Source organism: Rosa chinensis, chromosome 2, assembly GCF_002994745.2.
Source record: "Rosa chinensis cultivar Old Blush chromosome 2, RchiOBHm-V2, whole genome shotgun sequence".
NCBI lineage: Eukaryota > Viridiplantae > Streptophyta > Magnoliopsida > Rosales > Rosaceae > Rosa > Rosa chinensis.
This window is the reverse complement of record NC_037089.1, coordinates 66,695,384-66,716,652: the sequence shown is the minus strand read 5'-3', so window position 1 is coordinate 66,716,652 and position 21,269 is coordinate 66,695,384. Positions and strand designations below refer to the sequence as shown.

At 41.5% G+C, this 21,269-nt stretch overlaps 1 protein-coding gene across 1 annotated transcript; it reads left to right on the top strand.

The window, feature by feature from the left end:
• Positions 1–5,439: 5,439 nt before the first annotated feature.
• Positions 5,440–7,565, top strand: LOC112188245 (cycloartenol synthase-like). Its single transcript, XM_024327327.2, has 3 exons — positions 5,440–5,707; positions 7,156–7,341; positions 7,455–7,565. Exons 1-3 carry the CDS (start codon positions 5,492–5,494, stop codon positions 7,563–7,565), a joined length of 513 nt encoding a protein of 170 aa, XP_024183095.1. The 5' UTR covers positions 5,440–5,491.
• The last annotated feature ends 13,704 nt before the right edge of the window (positions 7,566–21,269 follow it).

Below are 21,269 nucleotides of genomic sequence, written 5' to 3'. Positions count from 1 at the left end.
TCTAAACCGTGCGGCAAAGTAAAGGCTGCCACCCCAGTATTGACTACTGTTGGAGCCGAGTCACTGGGAGAAGAAAGCTCTGAGGTCGGGCGCTCCACTCGACGAAAACCAGGCTGCTTCTTCCTTGGGACGGTCGGGAAGGAGAGAGAAGGTCTCCCTGATGTTTAGCAGAGAAGGCAAAGGAATTCCCTGAGGTTGACACTCCGGGGAAGTGTAAAACCCTAGGTGTAGGGTTTACTGCAGTGGGTTCCTCACAAGAAAGGCCAGCATGTGTGAGCAAACCACATTGAGTGCATCTCCCCCGCAGATGCTCAAATTGAAACTGCAATATGGGTTCAACCCCAGTATCTAGGAAGACTTGTCTTTCCAGCAGGATCGGTTTAGATATGTCATGAATGAATAAAATCCTAATCACCCCTTCTTAAATTCCTTCTTGTCATACTCCAAAAAACCGCCCAAAAGGTTGCCAATCAAGGTGAGATTCTCGGGTTCTTCATACAGAGGAGGTATGCCAGAAACCCTAGTCCAGATTCGCAGATGTTTAAATGGACGTTCATGCTTAGGGTTGACTCCATCGTACACTTCAAAACAGACCGGGGCTCGGTCAAAACACTATACGCCCCCTCGAAGAACCTTGTTTCGATCACGTGCAGCAGCGAAAGAGAACAACAACAGGTCCCCAGGACGCTCTTGAACCCTAAACTCCTTATCCATCATCCAGGTTCGGTGGAAGTGAGACATGAATGCCTTTGGGTCTATGGGTTTCCGAGTCAAAGGCTTTCCGAGGAGAAAAGATTGGGAGGACTTCCGCACTGGACCTCCGCCGATCTTCCCCAGGTCAGGGGCGTGTCCTCTTTCGGCCAAGGCAAGCGAGGCAACAAACTCGCCGTTACCGCGTCAATGGATGCCATAGGTAGAGAGAGAGTAGGTAAAAGGAGATGGAGAATGGTGAGGGAGGCTAGGAGGCTGGCAACTAGGGTTGAGAGAAAAACTCTCCTAGGGTTTTTTTTTTTTGCTTTTTTGAAGAATAAATTAATAGAGGGTGGTGTGGTGAGCAAATTGGAGGGTACAAAGGAGGGAAAAACTGAGCTCTCTGTACTTTTTTAGTTTTCTTCTATTCCAACTGGCAGCTACTGAAAAAAGACCGTATAGGGAGAACTTTTCGAAACTAGGGTTTGCCGCCTCTATTTCTAGGGTTTTCTGCAGTACCGATCTCCGGCTACAATAGGTGCTCGACACCTTGCCTTCACACCATGAATTGTCTGATTTGGAATTGTCAAGGTATTGTGAATAGAGGAACTCATCATGCCCTCAAGATATTGATTCAGAAGTACAAGACACTTTCTTAGTGAAACCCATTGCACCAAACAGCAGCATAAGACACTCTTTCGATCGATGGGACTCCCATCGCTCATTTTGATTGAGTGGATAGAGCAGGAGGTCTGGCATTGCTGTGGGATGATTAGATCTTTGTCCAGGTGAGTGATGTGAACAGGTATTTCATTGATGCGATGGTGAAAGGGCCAGACAATGTGGAATGGCGTTTCACCAGATTTTAAGGGCATCCGGAGACTGGTCAACGCCATGTCTCTTGGGACGTGCTGCGATCTTTGGCCAGAGATCCAGCGGAGAGATGGGTTGCTGCTGGAGATTTTAATGAGATCCTGGAACTGGGTAAAAGTCAGGTGATCGGCTTCGGAGTCAAGGCCAGATGCAGGCATTCCGACAAGCTTTGGCGTACTGTAATTTGGAGGACATGGGAGCTGCCGGTGGTATATACACGTGGAGCAATTCCGGCACCAAAGAGCATTTGAACAGAGGCACTTGTTCACCAGCATGGAGGATAGAATTTGGTTTCTCTAGGGTGGTGAACTTGCATCCTAGTCATTCTGATCATGTTCCCATTCTTTTGGAGGTGCATCGTGAGCCACAGCAGCTGGAGAGGCAGATGAGGCGATTCTGCTTCGAAGAAGTATGGTGTGCTCATGAAGGTTTTTGAAAGAAGGTGGAGGAAGTATGGAGTGAGCCTTATAATGGGAACCCTATGTTTCAGTTATGTCGGAAAATAAGAGGAGTTGGAAACCAGTTGTTGACTTGGGATCATACTGTTTTCCGAGGCCGGAGGAGGAGGTGGAGGTAGTTCGTTCGCAGCTTAACACCTTATTACAGAAGCCCTTTGATTAAGATGACCAGGAAGCTAAACAGCAACTCTCCAGAAGATTGAACGAATTGATGTCGATAGATGAGACTTACTGGCATAAACGATCACGTGCAATATGGCTCAAAGATGGAGATAGGAATTCCAAATTTTTCCATTAGAGAGCCTCTAATCGACAACAAAAAAACAAACTCAAGGGTCTCTTTGATGAAAATGGTGTCTGGCAGGACTCACAGAATGGGATCGATAAAGTGGTTTTGGATTATTTCCAATCTATTTTTAGTTCTCAGCCTTCAGACTTGGAAGCTCAGGAGATGGTACTACAAACCATTGCGCCAAGGGTCACAGATCGAATGAATGAGACCTTATTGCCCGTATAGCATGGAGGAGATTCGGGAAGCTCTTTTTCGAATGCACCCTTCCAAAGCTCCAGGGCCTGATGGTACGTCTCCTTTCTTTTTTCAGAATATTAGGACTTGATGGGTCATGAAGTGAGTATTGCTGTTATGTCTCTGTTGGCTAACTTGGAGATGCCCCCGGATTTGAACTGTACTCATGCGGTTTTGATTCCAAAAATTAAGGAAGTGGTGAATATGTCGCACTTGAGACCCATAGCTTTGTTCAATGTCATTTATAAGATTGCATCCAAAGTTGTTGCTAACAGGTTGAAGACCTTTCTACCAGTTCTTATTTCATCTCAACAGAGTGCTTTTGTACTAGATCGCCTAATCTCTGATAATACACTTGTGGCTTAAGAGGTGGCTTACTACATGCATAAATTGAAACGGGGTCAGGAGGGCTTTTTGGCTCTTAAGTTGGACATCAGCAAAGCCTATGATAGGCTGGAGTGGAGTTTTTTTCGGAAAATTATGCTCAAGATGGGGTTTGCTACTGGGGTGGAACTGATTATGTTTTTTCTATCCACGGTATGTTTTTCCTTTCTCATTAATGGCAATGCCAGAGATTTCATTGCTCTGCAGCGGGGTCTGAGGCAAGGTGACCCTATATCGCCCCACTTCTCCTGCTATGTGCTGAAGGTTTATCGGCGCTTATTTCTCATGCTGTTTCTAGTAGTCAATGGCAGGGGTTATGTATATGTGATGGGGCTCCTGTTATTAGTCACTTGCTCTTTGCTGATGATAGCATGTTATATTCCTATGCTAGTCCTCAGGATTGCTATCTTATTCGTCAATTACTTAATATTTATGAGAAAGAGTCGGGGTAGCAAGTTAATTTATAGAAAAGTAATGTGGTGTTTAGTAGTAGTGTGCTTCCCCACTTGCAAGAAAGTATGGCGAATATTTTGGGAGTTCAGGTGGTAGACAAGCATGAGAAATACTTGGGTATCCTACTTTAGTAGGTCTGTCTAGGACAGATACATTTGCCTATATTAAAGACAACTTGTCCAATAAACTGACAGGATGGAGGTCTAAATTATTAAGCAGTGCTGGTAGAGAGATCTTAATCAAGGTAGTAGCTCAGGCTATGCCTCTGTATACAATGAATTGTTACCTGCTACCTCAGTCTCTTATTCAGGAGATTCACCAATTATGTGCTCAGTTTTGGTGGGTAGTACAGAGGAGAAGAGGTCTATGCATTGGCGTGCTTGGATGATTTATGTAAACTCAAGAGCATGGGAGGTATGAGTTTTAGACATTTATTTGCTTTTAATCTTGCCATGTTAGCAAAGTAAGGTGGAGATTAATCCAAAACCCGGATTCTTTGATTGGCCGGCTTTTAAAAGCTTTGTATTTTCCCCACTGTAATTTTTGGGAAGCTACTTTGGGGGCGCAACCCTCTTATGCTTAGAGGAGTATCGTGCAAGGTAGAGATACTCTATGGGCAGGTATCCGGAGACATATTGGCAATGGGACGACCACTAATACCTGGGTAGATCCTTGGCTAATGAGGGAGGACTTGAGTTTGTATAGGTCCTATCGTGCTAATGTGGTTGCAGATCTGTTTCTTGCTCCAAGTGTGTGGGACTCTACTCTTTTATCTAATTTATTCCCTACACATATTGTTCAGAAGATACAAGCAATTCCACTTAGCCCTCAGAACCATGCGACAGATGGATTTGGGTGCTGATAGAAAAGGTAGATTTACAGTGAAATCTGCTTATCATATTGCTAGGTTTAGGATTCTTGAAGAGGAGCCTTCCAATCCTAACCCTAGTGCAGCTCTTTGGAAACAATTATGGTATGCTCCTGTGCCAGGTAATGTGAAGGTTTGTACTTGGAAGACGGCCTCTAATATTCTTCCTACACGAAGCAGGCTTAGTGAAAGAGGTATTGATATTGATACCCAATGTCTGTTTTGTAATGAAGAAGTTGAGTCCCCTATTCATGCCCTACGAGATTGTCCCCATGCAGTTAGTATGCTCCAGGTAGCTCATATTCCTAATCTCTCAGGTGCCTCTTGTGTTGCAGACTGGTTCGTGTCCATTTACTCACAGTCCCCTGCAAATTTTGCTCCTTTATTGATGATCATCTGGGATACTTGGCGTAACAGAAACTCCCGAATTTGGGATGAGGAGTGTAAGTTGACTACTGATATTGTGCCAATAACGATGGGTTGGTGGGCGGATTACAAGGCTGCTCGCACTCTGTCACCTTCTGTTCATAGATCAGGGTCTTTGACCCAATGGAAAAGCCACCTATTGGTTTTATTAAATTGAATGTTGATGCGGCTTTTTGTTTGGATTCGGGTATCACAGGATTGGGAGGTGTGTTCAGGGACCATGAAGGAGTTGTTCTGGGGGATTTCGACATACAGTAATGGTGTCTAGTTCAGCTCGGCATGCGGAGTTGTTGGCTTTGCTTCTAGGAGTGCAGTTGGCTATTGATTAGCATTTCACACCGGTGATTGTGGAAACAGATTGTATGGATTTGGTTTAAGCTATCTCTAGCTCATCCCTTGATCAATCGGAGTTGGGGTTCTTAATTGATGACTTGCGAAACATGTTGCACGATGCTTTAGATGCTAAAGTGGTTTTTGGTAGTAGGCATGTTAATCTAGTAGCGCATACTTTAGCGCAGGAGGCCAAAGTTGGTCAATTTGGTAGTGATCCCTCTAAGTGTGGAGGCTCTCATACTTTCTGATTGTAAGGATGTTTCATCAATGAATTAGTCTTTCGTTCTCCTAAAAAAAAAAAAAAACTGGCAGCTACTGAAAATCGAAGTTGAAAAATATGAACTCTCTTTTTCTTATTTCTTACTGAAACTTGAGCGATCAATTTTCAGGTTTCAACGGTTGAAACAATAAACCCACATAACAAAAAAGACCCAAAATCTAAACCTCTCATTGTTTTTCAAGAAACCTATTCAAGTCAAAATGTGGAAGCTGAAAATTGGGGCAGACACAGTAAGAGAAGGTGGTGATCATCAATGGCTGAGGAGTGTGAACAATCACTTGGGACGCCAAGTTTGGGAGTACCATCCAGAGTTTGGGACCCCTGAAGAGCTTCAGCAAATCGAAGATGCTCGAAAAGGTTTCTGGGACAATCGATTTGAGACCAAGCACAGCTCTGATCTCCTCATGAGAATTCAGGTATTACAAACACACCCGATTCTGGATTTTTGAGCTTTAATCTGGGTTTTTGTTTGTTTTTCATTTCATTGGTGTTTTCTTTATTTATTCCTGGCACCTGGTTAAGACTTTTTTTGTCAAGAATAGGAAAGGGTATTTGTTTATTTGATCTGTCTTGTGACTGGTGAACATGGAAATAGAAAGCTGTTCATAATGCTGTTGAAGAAATAATCAAGCTTTGATCTTTGTAGTTGGTTATGTATAGAAATTGAATCAACTTTTAATAAGGTCGTGTCTATGAAGCACGGATACGCCATTTTGGTCTCGTATCCCGTATCGATCAGGGATACGGGTACGATATGCAAGGATACACTCGGATTTGGATACGGTTTGGATACGTCCGTATCTGAATAGGATACGAATTTTTGTAATTAAATTGGATACGCGGGGTAATAGTAACTTTTTACGCTGAAAAAAAAAAACAAAAAAAACAAAAAACCAACCCAGATCGAGCTCTCTCTCTTTAGCCAGTTCCTTGCCCTGAAAAACTCCACAGCCCTCTGCTTTCCTCTCTCCTTTCTTCTCCTCGTAGCCCTCTGCTTCTCTCTCTCGCTCTCATATATAGCATTCCTTTCTTCTTCTCTTAATCAATCAACATGAGCTCATATTGGAAACCAAATGTTGATGGAAACTGGTATAAACAGATCCTCTCCCGAATATATAAAATAGATCGATAGCAAAGTTCAAGCATAACAAGGAGAGACGAGATCTGGAAACTCAAACTAGCAAAGAAGAAGAAACAGATGAAAGAGGAGAGGGGGGGGGGGGACTGATAGAGGGTGCGGGGAACCGTGACTTTTTTTTCCTTATGTTGCTTTCTCATAGAGGATCCACACCCATTGTGATAATGTATAAAATTAAATTGTAAATTGTGTATTTTCATATTTTCTTTCTGATTTTTTTATTATATATACATAATCGACGTATCCTTCACGTACCCGTATCCTATTATATTTAAGATTTGCCGTATCCACGTATCCGATCGTATCGTATCCGGATACTCGTACCATATCGGTGCTTCTTAGGGTCGTGTGGATCTTGGAATTGTATGCGTGTATGGTACTGGTGAGTTTGAGAATGCAACTGCACAATGTGGTCAAGTTATGTTCACAATGCATTTTAAGCTTCTATGTGGATTCATAGGCATTGTACAGTTTGAATCTTTTTGTCTTCCCGGATGATTTGTATTGGATTGTCATGTTATCATTCATATGCTGATTCATATGTCATCCAATATTTTTCATACAATGGTCTCAGACTCATAGAGATTACTTCCTTTTCTGTTTCTGGTGTTTCTCTCCTTTCATATGGGTGGTTTATGAATATCGGTGATAATTCGTTAAACATAGGCTGCATAGATCTAGTAATGATACTTAACATTAGTTTCCTCCATCATGCCTGAATTGTAGTTTGCAAAGGAGAACCCATGTGTGACTAATCTACCACAACTCAAAGTTAGAGATGCAGAAGAGGTGACAGAAGAGGTCGTGGTAACCACATTACGCAGGGCCATTAATTTTTATTCAACAATCCAGGCACATGATGGTCATTGGCCTGGGGATTATGGGGGTCTCATGTTTCGACTTCCTGGTTTGGTAAGGGAGAAACTTGTAAACAGTATTTGTCTCTATCAGTTTTTATTCGCAAACGCACCAAGATTTGTTAAATGGTCGATGTTGCTGAATGTAACACTTGCCGATTGAAACAGGTTATTACACTTTCAATTGCAGGAGCTCTAAATGCTGTGTTATCCATAGAGCATCAACGGGAGATGTGTAGATATCTCTATACTCATCAGGCAAGAATATTACTCATGTAACTAATGCTTTAAAAATAAGAATAAAATTCTTTGCAGACAGACTTACTGATATCTTCGTACTAGCCAATTAACACATTAGTGAATTACATCTACTACGCTTTCATACAGCTGATGCCATTGCATCCTTGTGCCATGTATATTGGATAATCCTTGTGCCATGTATATTGGATAATAAGGCATTAACGAATAGATGGAATGACAACACTAAGATGGCCCTGCGTAATTATGGATGTATATGGACCAGAACGTCCATATTTTGGCGTCCATATTTTTTTGATGAGGACTTCCTAACAAAAGTTGGTACCCCTTATTGATTGCAGCATGTGCAAACGAGGCACAACCCAATCCTTCCCAAAGCCATCCCTCACATTATTTTGAATACGTGTTACATGTTTAGAGAATATGAAGGTGATTGATGTACAAATGAAAATATCAATACTGTTTAAGTATAATGTATTTGAGAGAGATGTGATCTTATTATGAGAATAGGAGCCCTATATATAGGGATTACAAAGTGCATAATCTAATGTTACAAGGAATACCAATCCGTGTAGGATTGGGAAATCTAGAACCTTCTCTCCTATTCCTATTCCTAGTTTGATAAGGCACACTAAACTTGATTTTCCTTCAACACTCCCCCTTGTGCCGCTCAAACTTGGTGGTGACGCTTCATCCGTTGCCTCGTTAAAAACCTTGCCAGGTAACAAAAACCCTGTGGGACAAAAATAATCCTGGTCGAAGGACAAAAAGAGCACAACACGTCCTTCACTCTTCGAGATCGAACATGTAGACATCATAACTCCCCCTGATGTCGATATCTCCCCCTGATTGCTACAATCGTGGGAGTTCGGATAACTTTCTCAATCCGATGCTCTTCACATGTTTCTCGAAGGTGGATTTAGGTAACGACTTAGTGAATAAGTCCGCTACATTATCCTCTGATCGGATTTGATTCACTTCAATCTTTAGAAGTGATTGTTGTTGCTGATTATAAAAGAACTTAGGCGATATATGCTTGGTGTTGTCGCCCTTGATGAAACCTAACTTCATTTGTTCAATACAAGCTGCATTATCCTCATAAATGCATGTAGGTTCATCTGTGGTAGACTTCAAACCACAACTTCCTTGAATGTGTCGAATTACAGACCTTAGCCATACACATTCACGTACAGCTTCATGTAGAGCAATAATCTCTGCATGATTTGAGGAAGTAGCAACAAGGGTCTGTTTCGTAGACCTCCAAGATATCGCAGTGCTTCCCATGGTAAAGACATAACCTGTTTGGGAGCGACCTTTGTGAGGGTCAGAGAGGTACCCTGCATCAGCAAAACCCATCAAGACATCATTGTCGTTTTGATGGAGGGAGATAGGAGACGCCGGCCACATGAGCGCGGCGCCGGCGCCGGCAACATGGCCGGCGCCATTCCATGGACGGGGGCGTTTTGCCTTTTGGGGTCCGATCCCAATTTTCCGTCATTCCTTTTCTCTCTGTAGGGATAGAATAGGCCCATATCAATCGTACCTCTTAGGTATCGAAAGATGTCTTTACACCAATCCAATGGCGGCGTGTTGGCGCAGAGCTGTGTCGAGCTAACAAGTTCACTGCGAATGAGATATCCGGTCTTGTGCATTGAGCTAAGTACAATAATGCGCCTATTGCACTTAAATAGGGCACTTCGGCCTCTAGGGGTTCTTCGTCCTCATCCCTTGGACGAAACGGATCTTTTCCGGGCTCAAGACTACGGCCGATCATGGGAGTACTCGCAGGCTTTGCTTTATCTTCATTAAAGCGCCTTAGAATTTTCTGAGTATATGCAGACTGATGGATCAAAATCCCATCACTACGGTGCTCGAGTTCTAAACCGAGACAAAACCGTGTTTTCCCAAGATCTTTCATCTCAAATTCGGATTTCAAGTAATTAGCAGTTTCCTTTAACTCATCTAGAGTTCCAATTAGGTTCATGTCATCGACATAAACTGCTACGATTGCAAATCCGGAACTTGTTCTTTTAATGAACACGCATGGGCATATTTCATTGTTAATATATCCCTTCCCAATCAAGTAGTCACTTAGACGGTTATACCACATCCGTCCGATTGTTTTAATCCATATAGTGAGCGTTTTAATCTTATTGAAAACGCGCTCCGTGGTTTAGAGCCACTTGATTTGGGTAATTGAAGTCCATCTGGAACCTTCATATATATCTCTGAATCTAGATCCCCATAGAGATATGCTGTAACCACATCCATAAGCTGCATGTCAAGTTTTTCGGAAACTACCAAACTGACAAGGTAGCGGAACGTTATAACGTCCATTACGGGAGAATATGTCTCCTCGTAGTCGATTCCAGGGCGTTGTGAGAAACCTTGCGCCACAAGGCGGGCTTTATATCTTACCACCTCATTTTTCTCATTACGCTTTCTAACAAAGACCCATTTATGGCCAACAGGCTTTACACTTGGGGGTCTGCGTTACAGGCCCAAATACCTGTCTCTTTGTTAGTGAATCCAATTCAACCTGGATCGCATCTTTCCATTTAGGCCAATCTGCTCTTCGTTGACATTCTTCAACAGAGCGAGGTTCGATATCATCATATTCTATAATCCCTTTCGCAATATGATATGCAAATGCATCATCAATTGCCATAGAATTTCTATCCATCATCTCATGTACACTAGTGTAATTTATGGAGATCTCTCTATTCTCTGGAGTTGGTTCTGACATTGGAGCGTCCCCCAATGATGTCTCTTGGACATAACCATAATCCGGAATATTCTCATGAGATGGATTATTTATATCGATGATTAATGGATTATTCTGTGCCAAACTCGCTTTCTTTCTTGGGCGAGAATCCATCGAACCTATGGCCTCCCGCGCTTCCTGGCAGGAGCCGTGGGCCTAGCCATAACGTCACCATCATTGAGAGATGGGACGTTGGCGCCATGCTCATGCATCTTGAGTTGGCGTCATGTCCTCTACTTTTAGGGACATCAATCCTTGCAGGCACGTTTGCAGCAGGTATGTGTGATCTCGTCACTTTAGCGATATCAGAAAACGCATCAGGCATCGATTCTGCTACGTTCTGAAGATCGAGAATTCTCCGCACTTCAATTTCGGACTGTGCGGTTCGGGGATCAAGATGAGACAGAGTGGGGACAGACCACGACAATTCCGGTCGTTCCTGTTGAACATTGATGTTCTTATCTCCCCCTAACGATGGGAAGACTGTCTCATCGAAGTGACAATCCGCAAATCTTGCGGTAAAGAGATCGCCTGTCAAGGGTTCTATGTAGCGGATAATCGTTGGAGAATCATAACCAACGTAAACGCCTAATCGTCGTTGAGGACCCATTTTGGTGCGCTGTGGAGGCGCAATTGGCACATAAACTGCGCACACCAAATATGCGTAAGTGTGAGACATTGGCTCATACCCAGTCACCATCTGGGACGCAGAAAAGGGTTGAGTGGCAGTGGGCCTCAGACGAATAAGCACAGCTGCATGCAATATTGCATAGCCCCAAGCAGAAATAGGGAGATTGGTGCGCATTACCAATGCCCTAGCGACCATTTGTAGTCGTTTAATGGCGGCTTCTGCGAGACCATTTTGGGTGTGAACATGAGGAACAGGATGTTCAACATCAATCCCAATGGACATGCAATAATCATCAAAAGTCTTTGATGTAAACTCTCCAGCATTGTCTAATCTTATAGACTTAATAGGATGATCAGGGTGGTGAGCCCTTAACTTAATTATTTGTGCTAGGAGTTTAGCAAATGCAGCGTTCCTTGTGGACAATAGCATGACATGTGACCAGCGTGTCGATGCATCAACCAATACCATAAAATATCGAAATGGTCCGCATGATGGTTGAATAGGTCCACAAATATCACCTTGGATTCTTTGCAAGAATGGTATATTTTCTTTGGTGTCCTTTGCATAGGATGGTCTCGATCCTAACTTTGCTAAAGAGCAGGCTTTGCAGAACGAATGATGGGCTTTAGAAACAACCAATGAGGATTTTGGTTGAGCCACAAAGTCACAAGTGACTTTAGAAGTAAAAGTTGGAGACAAAGGAGCCTTGGTGGCGTCAATGCCACCCTGAGGCCGCAGGGGAAGGCGGCGCCGGCCAAGGATGGCCGGATTTGGGGGTGAACGGCGCCGTGAGGCGCAGGGCTCCTTCGGTGTCCAAAAACCGAGTTTTACTTCTTTTCGTTCTGAAAAAGGGATGTCCGTGTGAAGTCTTTAATATACGGATCATCATGTCACGACCTGGGTGTCCCAAACGGTCGTGCCAAAGCCTATATGTCGGAATCCCATAAATCATCTCTCATGACATGGTTGGATTCAATGACTCGAATAGTGGTTGCATACAACCCACTAGAGCGACACATAAGTTTCTCTAAGACTCGTTTATGTCCGTAGTCATTAGAGGTGATGCAAAGGAACTCTTGTCCATTCTCACAATGTGTTTCCACATGAAAACCATTGGCTCTTACATCTTGTAAGTTAAAAGTTCGAAAATATGTCCATGACATGAGATAAAATAAATCGATACTTTATTAATAATAGCCAATGATTACATCAAAGTTTCTTGACCAAATCTAATCCAATATAAAAATCAAACCGTAGACAAATCGTAGTCACTCAATCCGTTTGGTAATTTCAATTTAGTTGTGACCAGGTAAGGTAAGGCGAGATTTTGGTGGAGCGTTGCTCACTTTTAAAACCGTTCTCTCAGATCAAACCTTGCCTAGACATCACAATACTCTTGAGTACGCCTAGAGGGAAAGAGTTAATACAATAAGTCATTTTATTGATTTAAGGCATAATTGCCATTACATAATTCTTGGAAAAATAAAGACTATAAAAATCTGCGGCATTTTGTCTTCATCGCCAGATTTAAAGTCTTTGTGAACTCGAAGTCTTGATCACCATGATGCGACTACCTTCGTAGGTACATTGCAAATTCAGGTCCATTGATCAGACGTTCCATATCAGAAATAGACACCATAAAGAGGATTCTCCCTTGATTGAGGCGCATTGGCGCAATATGCATAGTCCCTAGGACTGGTGGCGTTGGAAAGTGGTGCCCATGGCCAACGTTGGCTCCATGGTTTCCAACCCTATTTCCCTCAAAATCACGCCTCCTACGGTCGTGGATTGTCGCCTTGAGCGATTACCTTCTTGAGCATTTCGATCGTATGGATCATGACGTCGATCGACTTTCTCTAGCCATAGGACGATGCTCTTGATAGCTATCTTGAAGCCTATCAAATCTTCTTTGCACAAGTTCATTGCCATGTCTTTCAGTAGTGGCCATAGCTTCAATAAGCTGTTGAAACTTGTGATCCGTCTTGCATTTACATGAGTCCGGAATAAGTCAGAGGACCTCATAGCATAGACGGGGAAGGTATTGAGGGTTTTCTCAATCAATTGGTCTTCTGTGATCATCTTTCCACAGAGACGCATCATTGCTCTGATGCTGAGAGCTTCCGAATAAAATTGCATGACAGTGTCAAATTCAGAGAAGCGAAGATCTTCCATTCTGCTTCTGTATTCGGAAGTATGGAGTCACGAACATTGCCATATCGTTCGCGAAGCGCATGCCAAAGCTTTATGGCGCTATCCTCATTTATGAACTCAAACTGTAGGTCACTATCCATGTGACGTTTCATGAAGGCAAGTGCCTTGGAATTATCTTTCTCAGTTTGAGGGTCTGGAGCTGTTTCATAGGACAAAGCTCTTGGATTGTATGCAATAAATCACGGGCAATAAGGTGGATCTCGACATCAGTGACCCAAATTAAGTACCTTTTGCCTGCATAATCCAATGGAACAAAATCGAGTTTGTTCATGTTTGACATCCTGAAAGATGAAACAAGAACAAGTTAGTTTCGGAGTCAATGCTTCCACGAAAACTAATATAAATAAGATTTCCGAGCTATGCTACCAAGAAATCTATTTCCAAGAATAATTGGATTAGACCGAAACAATGATGTTTGTATGGTCAAAATAGATGCTCACGAACGCTCTTAGTCCGTAGCATACGAACGCTCTTAGTTCGTTAAATCGATGCTTACGGACGCTCTTAGTCCGAAGTCTTACGAACGCTCTTAGTTCGTTAATTGCGTGAATCCCCACGATTCCGCTTTTCAAGATCGAACCCACGTTATAAGAAAGGTGGGATGAGAAGAAGGGAGGTTTTAAGTCCCCGAGAAAAGAAGAAATATTCAAATTTCAAATTTAGGAACTTAAAACTTACTCTTTTGAATACTTACTTGGTGAAAATTCGGAGCAGATTCTGTTCTGAACAGCTTGTACCTCGATTGGTGTACAGATCTCAATATGACTCCGATAAGGCTGAAATTCGAGGTTAGATGGAAGAGACAGAGACGAACAACTTTGATGAAGAAAGTTTTTCGATCTGAGCTTCCGAACTAGACGTTTCGAGGCTTGCAAGAAGACGGATGTGCACAGGAACGGAAAAAGATGCAGTGGGTGTGCGTTGGCTTGTTTGCGCAGCAGGGATGCTTCGGTGGCAGCAGGCTGGAACGCAGGGCTGCAGGAAGGGGGCAGCAGGGGCTGCTGTGCAAGGTTGCAAGCACACGGGCGCTCGGGCTGCAGCGAAGGCTCGGCTAGCTCGGGCTAGGGGCTGCTTTGTGAATGAGTTTTGGTTTTCTGTTTTGTGGTTAGAGTCGTGCTGATAACGTGTTTAAGTATATATGTATTATTTGAGAGAGATGTGATCTTATTATTGAGAATAGGAGCCCTATATATAGGGATTACAAAGTGCATAATCTAATGTTACAAGGAATACCAATCCGTGTAGGATTGGGAAATCTAGAACCTTCTCTCCTATTCCTATTCCTAGTTTGATAAGGCACACTAAACTTGAATTTTCCTTCAACAAATACTAAATGAAAAGAGACCCAATTCTAGCCAAGGTCATTCTCGGTCTATTTTGAATTAGTTGTTACACGTTTAGATAACATGAAAGTGATTGATGTGCAAATGAAAAGAACTACACTAAGGTATCGTTGGTTGCCGGAAAGGAAATTGGTTACTTAGTCATTTCCCATGAGCATGGGAAAGTAAATTTCCCACTAGTTTCCCTACCAATGTTTGAAAACACCGAGAAAGTAATCGCAAAATATATTTTTACTTTCATTTCTGATGTTTGGTTTGTGCATGAATAGGAAAGTAGGTAACATCAACTTTCCAATAATATCCTTATTATCAAAACATAAACAATTCCAGATTTAAAAGTTTCATGGATAAATTTGTAATAACAACCATTAAAATAATCTTTAGAGTAGGTAATTAATGTGCAATTAATGCAAGGAAGTATGATGGAAAATGAATCCCATGTGGTGTGACCCCTATTTTCCCTTCATGCATGCAGGAAGGTTGTTATTTCCTTGGGTGTGCCAAACACATGAAAGGATCAACTTTCATTTCCCAACTTTTTCATTCCGCAAACCAAACGAGGCCTAAATGAAAAGAGACCCAATCCTAGCTAAGGCCATCCCTCAGTCCATTTTGAATCAGCTTTGACAGTACGTTTAGAGAACATAAAGGTGATTGATGTACAAATGAAAAGAACAACGCTAAATGAAAGTATGTATGTTAATAAAATAACTGGTGGTGGATTTTCAGTTGTAGCAGTCCTCTTTCAGATTTGGTGGTGGGCATAATGCCTCAAATTAGCTATTACAGATCGAGAATCTATAATATCGCTCTCTATTAAAAAATAATGTATTGTATGTTAACTGAACAAATTATTGATGTGGGAGATTAATCTTGTTTGGGATTTTGCCAGAATGATGAATTGGTTGAGTTTAATAAAGTTCAATTTCTAATAAATAAATAACAGATAAAATTGAAATTGAAGTAGACGTTTAAAATAGAAGAACAGAGGATTTAAACCAAAACTTTCCAAGTAAGAAAGAAACAAAACGGATATAAAAAAGTGAAAGAGCAATAAAGTTCCAAAACAAGAATAAAAAAAAGTACGACCCTATCTTTACTAGATAAAGAAATTGACATTTTTCATCTATATATGCCCAGACTAATATATTGCATCTACTGAGGTTTCATGTTTGATCCTTTATTTTGAACAAGCTACATAATAGGGTGAATAATTCTGGCCTGGGAAGGCAATGGAACCCGCTTGTGGTATTCTGCAAGAGCCCAGAGTGGGTATGTATTTCTATAGGGTAGTGAAATATGCACTCCAATTTTTACAAACCACACTCCTTTTAAATTGTTTAATATTATTTGACAATTTCTCTTCCACAATTACCCTCACTTCTTTACTTGTCTTCCAATCGCACCAACTAAGAGAACTTTCCTCTCATTTGATGATTCGATTCCTAGACTTGCAGGATAGAAGTAGAATGCTTAAGCAGATGGTACAATCTAAATTACCAGGAACCCTCCTGGCTAAACCTACACTACTAGAAATATGGCTTATGGGGACAGCCATTATTTCATGGCCATTGATGTTATTAGGGACGGATTACTGTGCCCATTGGTCTTTGGCCACAGATTGGATGTCCGTGACGATTTGTACTGACTCCAAATGGATTTTAACCAACTAGCCACTGCACAAACTGTCCGTCGCTCCTAAGGTACACAGCCCCCTAACAATTTCACGCGCTGTACTGTTTACTTCTGACAATGAACAGTACTCACTGTTATGTTTATATTATATAACATTGCCTGCTCAACTCCTCACACACTTCGTTCTTTTGCTACTACTCCTTTTTCATCTGTGGTCAATTGGTACAAATTACCAAAAAAAAAAGGGGCCGTGACCACTTACCCAATTTCAGCATAAATATTGCCCACTTACTCCACTAAGAGTTTTTTTAAACCCATTTACCCAAATCTAACATCGTTTGACAATTGTGCCCCTATTATTAAATTAAAACCCATCCATCTCCTATCAGTCTCTCTCTCCTTCCCAAACTCTCTCTCTCCCCCCCCCCCCCATCTCCACCTCCACTCTCTCTCTCTCTTTCTCTCTCTCTCTCTCTCTCTCTCTCTCTCTCTCTCTCTCCTCCCCATGATCTCCACCTCTGGTCTGTCTCTCTCTCTCTGATCGCCGCGCCGGAGATGCAGTCCAAACCTGAAGACGACGATGAATCTCCAGTCAGCGATCCAGCCACTCCAACGTCCTCGTCGCCGTTCTCGTCGTCGTTCGAATGATCGGCGATCCAGCCACTCCAATGTCCTCGTCGCCGTTCGATTGATCGGCGATCCCGACCATCGCCACTCCTTGTCACTCCTTGCCTCGGCTTTCTTCATCTTCCCGACCACTTTGCCTTCCAAATCTTCAGCTTCTTCGTACCAAACTCCAATGTTGGTGGCTGAAATCAACGGCAGCTTCGGAAGATTCTCAAAATTCTTGCTTTTCACTGTTGCTGGTGACATCAGGGAGTGAAGGAAAATGGGGTTTCGAAAGATTGGGCCTTTCATTGGGTTTGAAGTTCTGGGTGGTGTTTCGATTTTGGGGTTTGGAATTCTGGGTGTTTCGCCTATCTCTATCTTACACCATCACCGCGAGAAATCACGATCAGCTTTAGACGTGGGTGCCCAGAGCACTTTTTTTTTTTTTTTTTGGTATCCTGAGATTGCAATGTAACTGTGGGGTTTGTTTGATGGTCTACTGGGGGGCAGTAGACACATTATTGGCCCCCAGTAGACTTTGAATACGAGGGACATGGATCACTATAATGTGGTGTTTTGATAAGTTACATGTTGTTTTCTGTGTATTAAGGTCAAATTATCAGTGAATCCTACAAAATGGTGCATTTTTGGTGGTCTATTGGAGGCAGAGAGACATTGGACTTTGTATTGGGGGCAATAATATGATTACTGGGCGGCAGTAATATGATTATAAATTGATCAATTGTTCCTTTAGTGTATTCATTTGGTTTTGGGAGTTCATACAATTCACTAGACGTCAATAATATGATTTTTGGGAGGCAATAATATGATTACTGGGGGCAGTAATATGATTACTAGGGGCAATAATAGCCGGATTCTGGAATCCGGTCACCGGTCGTCGGAATCCGGTCACCGTTCGCCGGAGTCCGGTCATCGGTCACCGGAGTCTGGTCGCCGGAGACCGCGCCGGCCACTGGTCACCGTAGCACAGCAAGGTGGAAGGTGACTTCTCTCTCTAAGTGAGAAAGAAGGAGAGGGCAAAAAAAGTCTCAAAAAAAAAAAAAAAAAGAATTAATTGGGTAAAGGGGAAATAATCCCTTAGAGTGTTTTGGGTAAATGGGGTTAAAAAACAGTTGGTGGAGCAAGTGGGCAATTTTTAGCCTAAAATCGGGTAAATGATCATTTTCCCAAAAAAAAAAGTACCAGTGGAAATACACAAAAATTACCATTTATGGTTTTGAAGATATTCCATTCTGGTTTTACCCATGGACCCCATCCAAGTTGTTTTATGGTAACAAAATTGATTCCTGGTAATTCTTGCTGGGATAAAATTCTCAAAGATAGCCAGTTCTTATAGTTCAAATCAAATGCCAAGTATGAATTCAAACATATCTGCAAACTAAAATAATTCCAACATTTCTGCAACAACATAAACTGAATTAGAGCTCATTCTCATTCCACTATATATCAACTCCATGCTAAGAGTTCTTGCACACTTTACAACTTCCAGATATCTAACACTGGATCTAAAAAGATGTGATTACAACTTCCATCTACCAAAGTGATCCCATTCTATATAGGTTACAAGAAAGCAATGACCAAGTACATCTCATGAAATTACTATCCTTCATAAGCATGGCCAGGAGACGAAATTGTACAGACATTTACCAAGTAAAACATATTAGCACTGCTCAAGTTTAATCTTCAGAGTGGATGAACCAAATAATGAATTAACAATTCCATCAGCAAAGTACTGAGGCATATGAATAATTTGGAACATCAAGAGCGTTTCCAAATGTGTAAATACCTGGTAGAGATCACCTATCCGAATGTGTAGGATCAAATCTCTTCAGTTTAGGGCCTTAAGAGTTGTCAAACATGTCAAATTGTTTCTGCTTGAATCATCCAACTGCTTTTTTAGATACATAGCATTAGTGTTGTAATATGAAATGCGAATATCTACTAATAGATAAAGCTCTTCAACATTATAAAATTCAGATGGTTTGTGAATGAAGTCCTGCAATTTAACTAGCAGATAATATGTGAGTATCTTTAAAGATAAACAATGGCTTAATAATAAGCATAGTCTCCTAAGATTGTGTTCTAACAGCTGCTCTGTACCTTGAATTAAGTGGCCAACTTCGAGAGCCTAAAACCTGTATGGTCCAAAAACATTGACATTACTACTAAAAACAACAATTGGTAAGTAATACATAATGAAAGAAACTAGCTTTGTGATTACCGCTGCAACAGAAGGAATGTCCACAAAATCATGGTAGGAGTATCTTTTATCAGAGGGGCATATGAGGAGTGCTCTACTGCCAACAAAGAAATTATTCTCCAAGTTATGAAGGTTAACAGAAACAGACAGGAGAAATCAATAGGCGTCCACAAATTAGAAAAGTAAAGATATGGATATCAAGATTTAGTTATTGCCTTAGAATTGATTTTGAGAAGCACATTGGTAAGGTAGTGATGATAAATCTTGGAAGGAAAAATGCATTTTGTGACAATCCTGAAAACACTTGGAGACTCTTTTTTTTTTTTTTTTCCAAGGCCATGTAGAATATCACAAAGTGATTATATGATCATCAAAGTGATTATACGATCATAGCAAGGGATAGGTGGGATGCCACTATAATAACAATACCGTACCATAAATAGAAGAATCTTTCCTCTCTGGTAAAACGCAAAGAATGAAGTCAGGTGGACTTGGAAGAGTTTTTTTTCAAACATCTTTTCAACTCTTATATAGGGCTTGTCTTCTAGACTGTGGTTCTTCCTCTAGCAGCGTAAAGGGGCGCTCAATAAGCTGCACAAGAAGTTAGAGTTCTTTAGTGGACTACCCTGAAACCTCAAAGACACAACCTTCAATGTAAATTAAAGAAATACTTGAGTGATAGCTCAACGTCAAGAAAAAACATCAATTTGTACTCAGCCTACCTTCACAACAACAGCTAAGAGAAAAAAATTGAGCAACAAAATAAGATTTCTTTTCAGTGCATACGAATCAGCCATCAGCACCAATAAAACACTAAAGCATTGAGTAGTTGTAAACCCATCAGCTATAATATAGAAATGAAAGCTCATGTGGCCTAAACCCTCTTCTTCTTATTAACCTTGAGCGAAACAACAAAAATGATGGGTAAAGAAATTGAGAGAGTATAATCCCTCTTCGAAAGTTTACAATTGGACCAGAAAATTGAGAACTTGAAAGAATTGAGATCCCTACCTGGATCATCACAAGGAGGAGTGCAATCCAAAATACCCAGTTAAAACTTGAAACCCTAGTGACCTCGCATTTGGGCTACTTTTCGTCGGATCTACTTAATAAACATTTAGAGGGGAGATCAGACAAGATATGAACCTTAAGAAAAAGAAGCGGCCATGCATGAGACAGGAGATCGGCTATCGCGCGCTCATCGCCCTCACCTTTGACGGAGGCATCCATGGCAGTGAGAGGGAGGAGATAATGAAAACTCAAATGAAAGAGAGATAAACAAAAAGAGGATGAAAACTATTATTATATTTGGATGTACCGGTTTGGCGACGGACATATTGTTTTATCTTTTTGTTTTTTTTGTTTTTAGCTAGCAAATGGATGGATAATTGGATAATATCAAACTGTGGGGCCGGCGCGTGATTTTCTCATGGCTTTGCCACGGACAACTGGTTTTCTCCCTACCATTGCTCATAATTTCATCTTTGCGACGGAATTTGCTTTTACTGTGGCTAATACATATACAGGGGTCAGCTAGACCTTAACCGTCGCAAATTTTGACCCTGTGTACAAATATAGGGACGGAGCATTAAATTTTCACTGTTGGGCTGTGGCCATAGGCCACATTTCTAGTAGTGCTATACAAAAGGGGACAATTTTCATGGCAAATTAATCTCTTTGAAACACAAATTCGACTCATAATTGAGAGGAGAAGATGGTATTGGGGGTTCAGTTTATGAGATTTCACTACACCAAAAATTGCATCAGACAACGGCAGAAAACCGATGTGGGATTTGGAGTCCCACCGTTGTAGAGTGAGCCGTTGTCTGATGAAAAATCAGACAACGGTGGAACACAGTTGTGTGATAAACATACAGACAACAGGTTTGTGTTATAACTGTTGTGTGATAGCTCGGCAGATGCGAAGCGCAGCTGTGCAGCAGTTGAGGCGCTGTCTTCAGACAACAGTGCCAGTTTTAAGCTGTTGTATGTTAAGCATATCAGACAACATTTTTTTATTTTGTCTGTTGTCTGATTGATCTTCAAACATCAGTTCTTAGACTATATCTGTTGTGTGATTAACTTTAGGACAACAGAGTTCAATTGGTTCTGTTGTGTTATTAACATTTAGGACAACAGAGTTTAATTAGTTCTGTTGTGTGATTAGCTTTTAAGACAACAGAGTTCAATTAATTCTGTTGTCTGAGTATAAATCAGAAGACACTGATTCGTTAAAACCGATGTGTGATATATTGATTACAATGTTTTTTTCTCCCATTTTTGGCCATTCAGACAACAGGCAGTGATCATT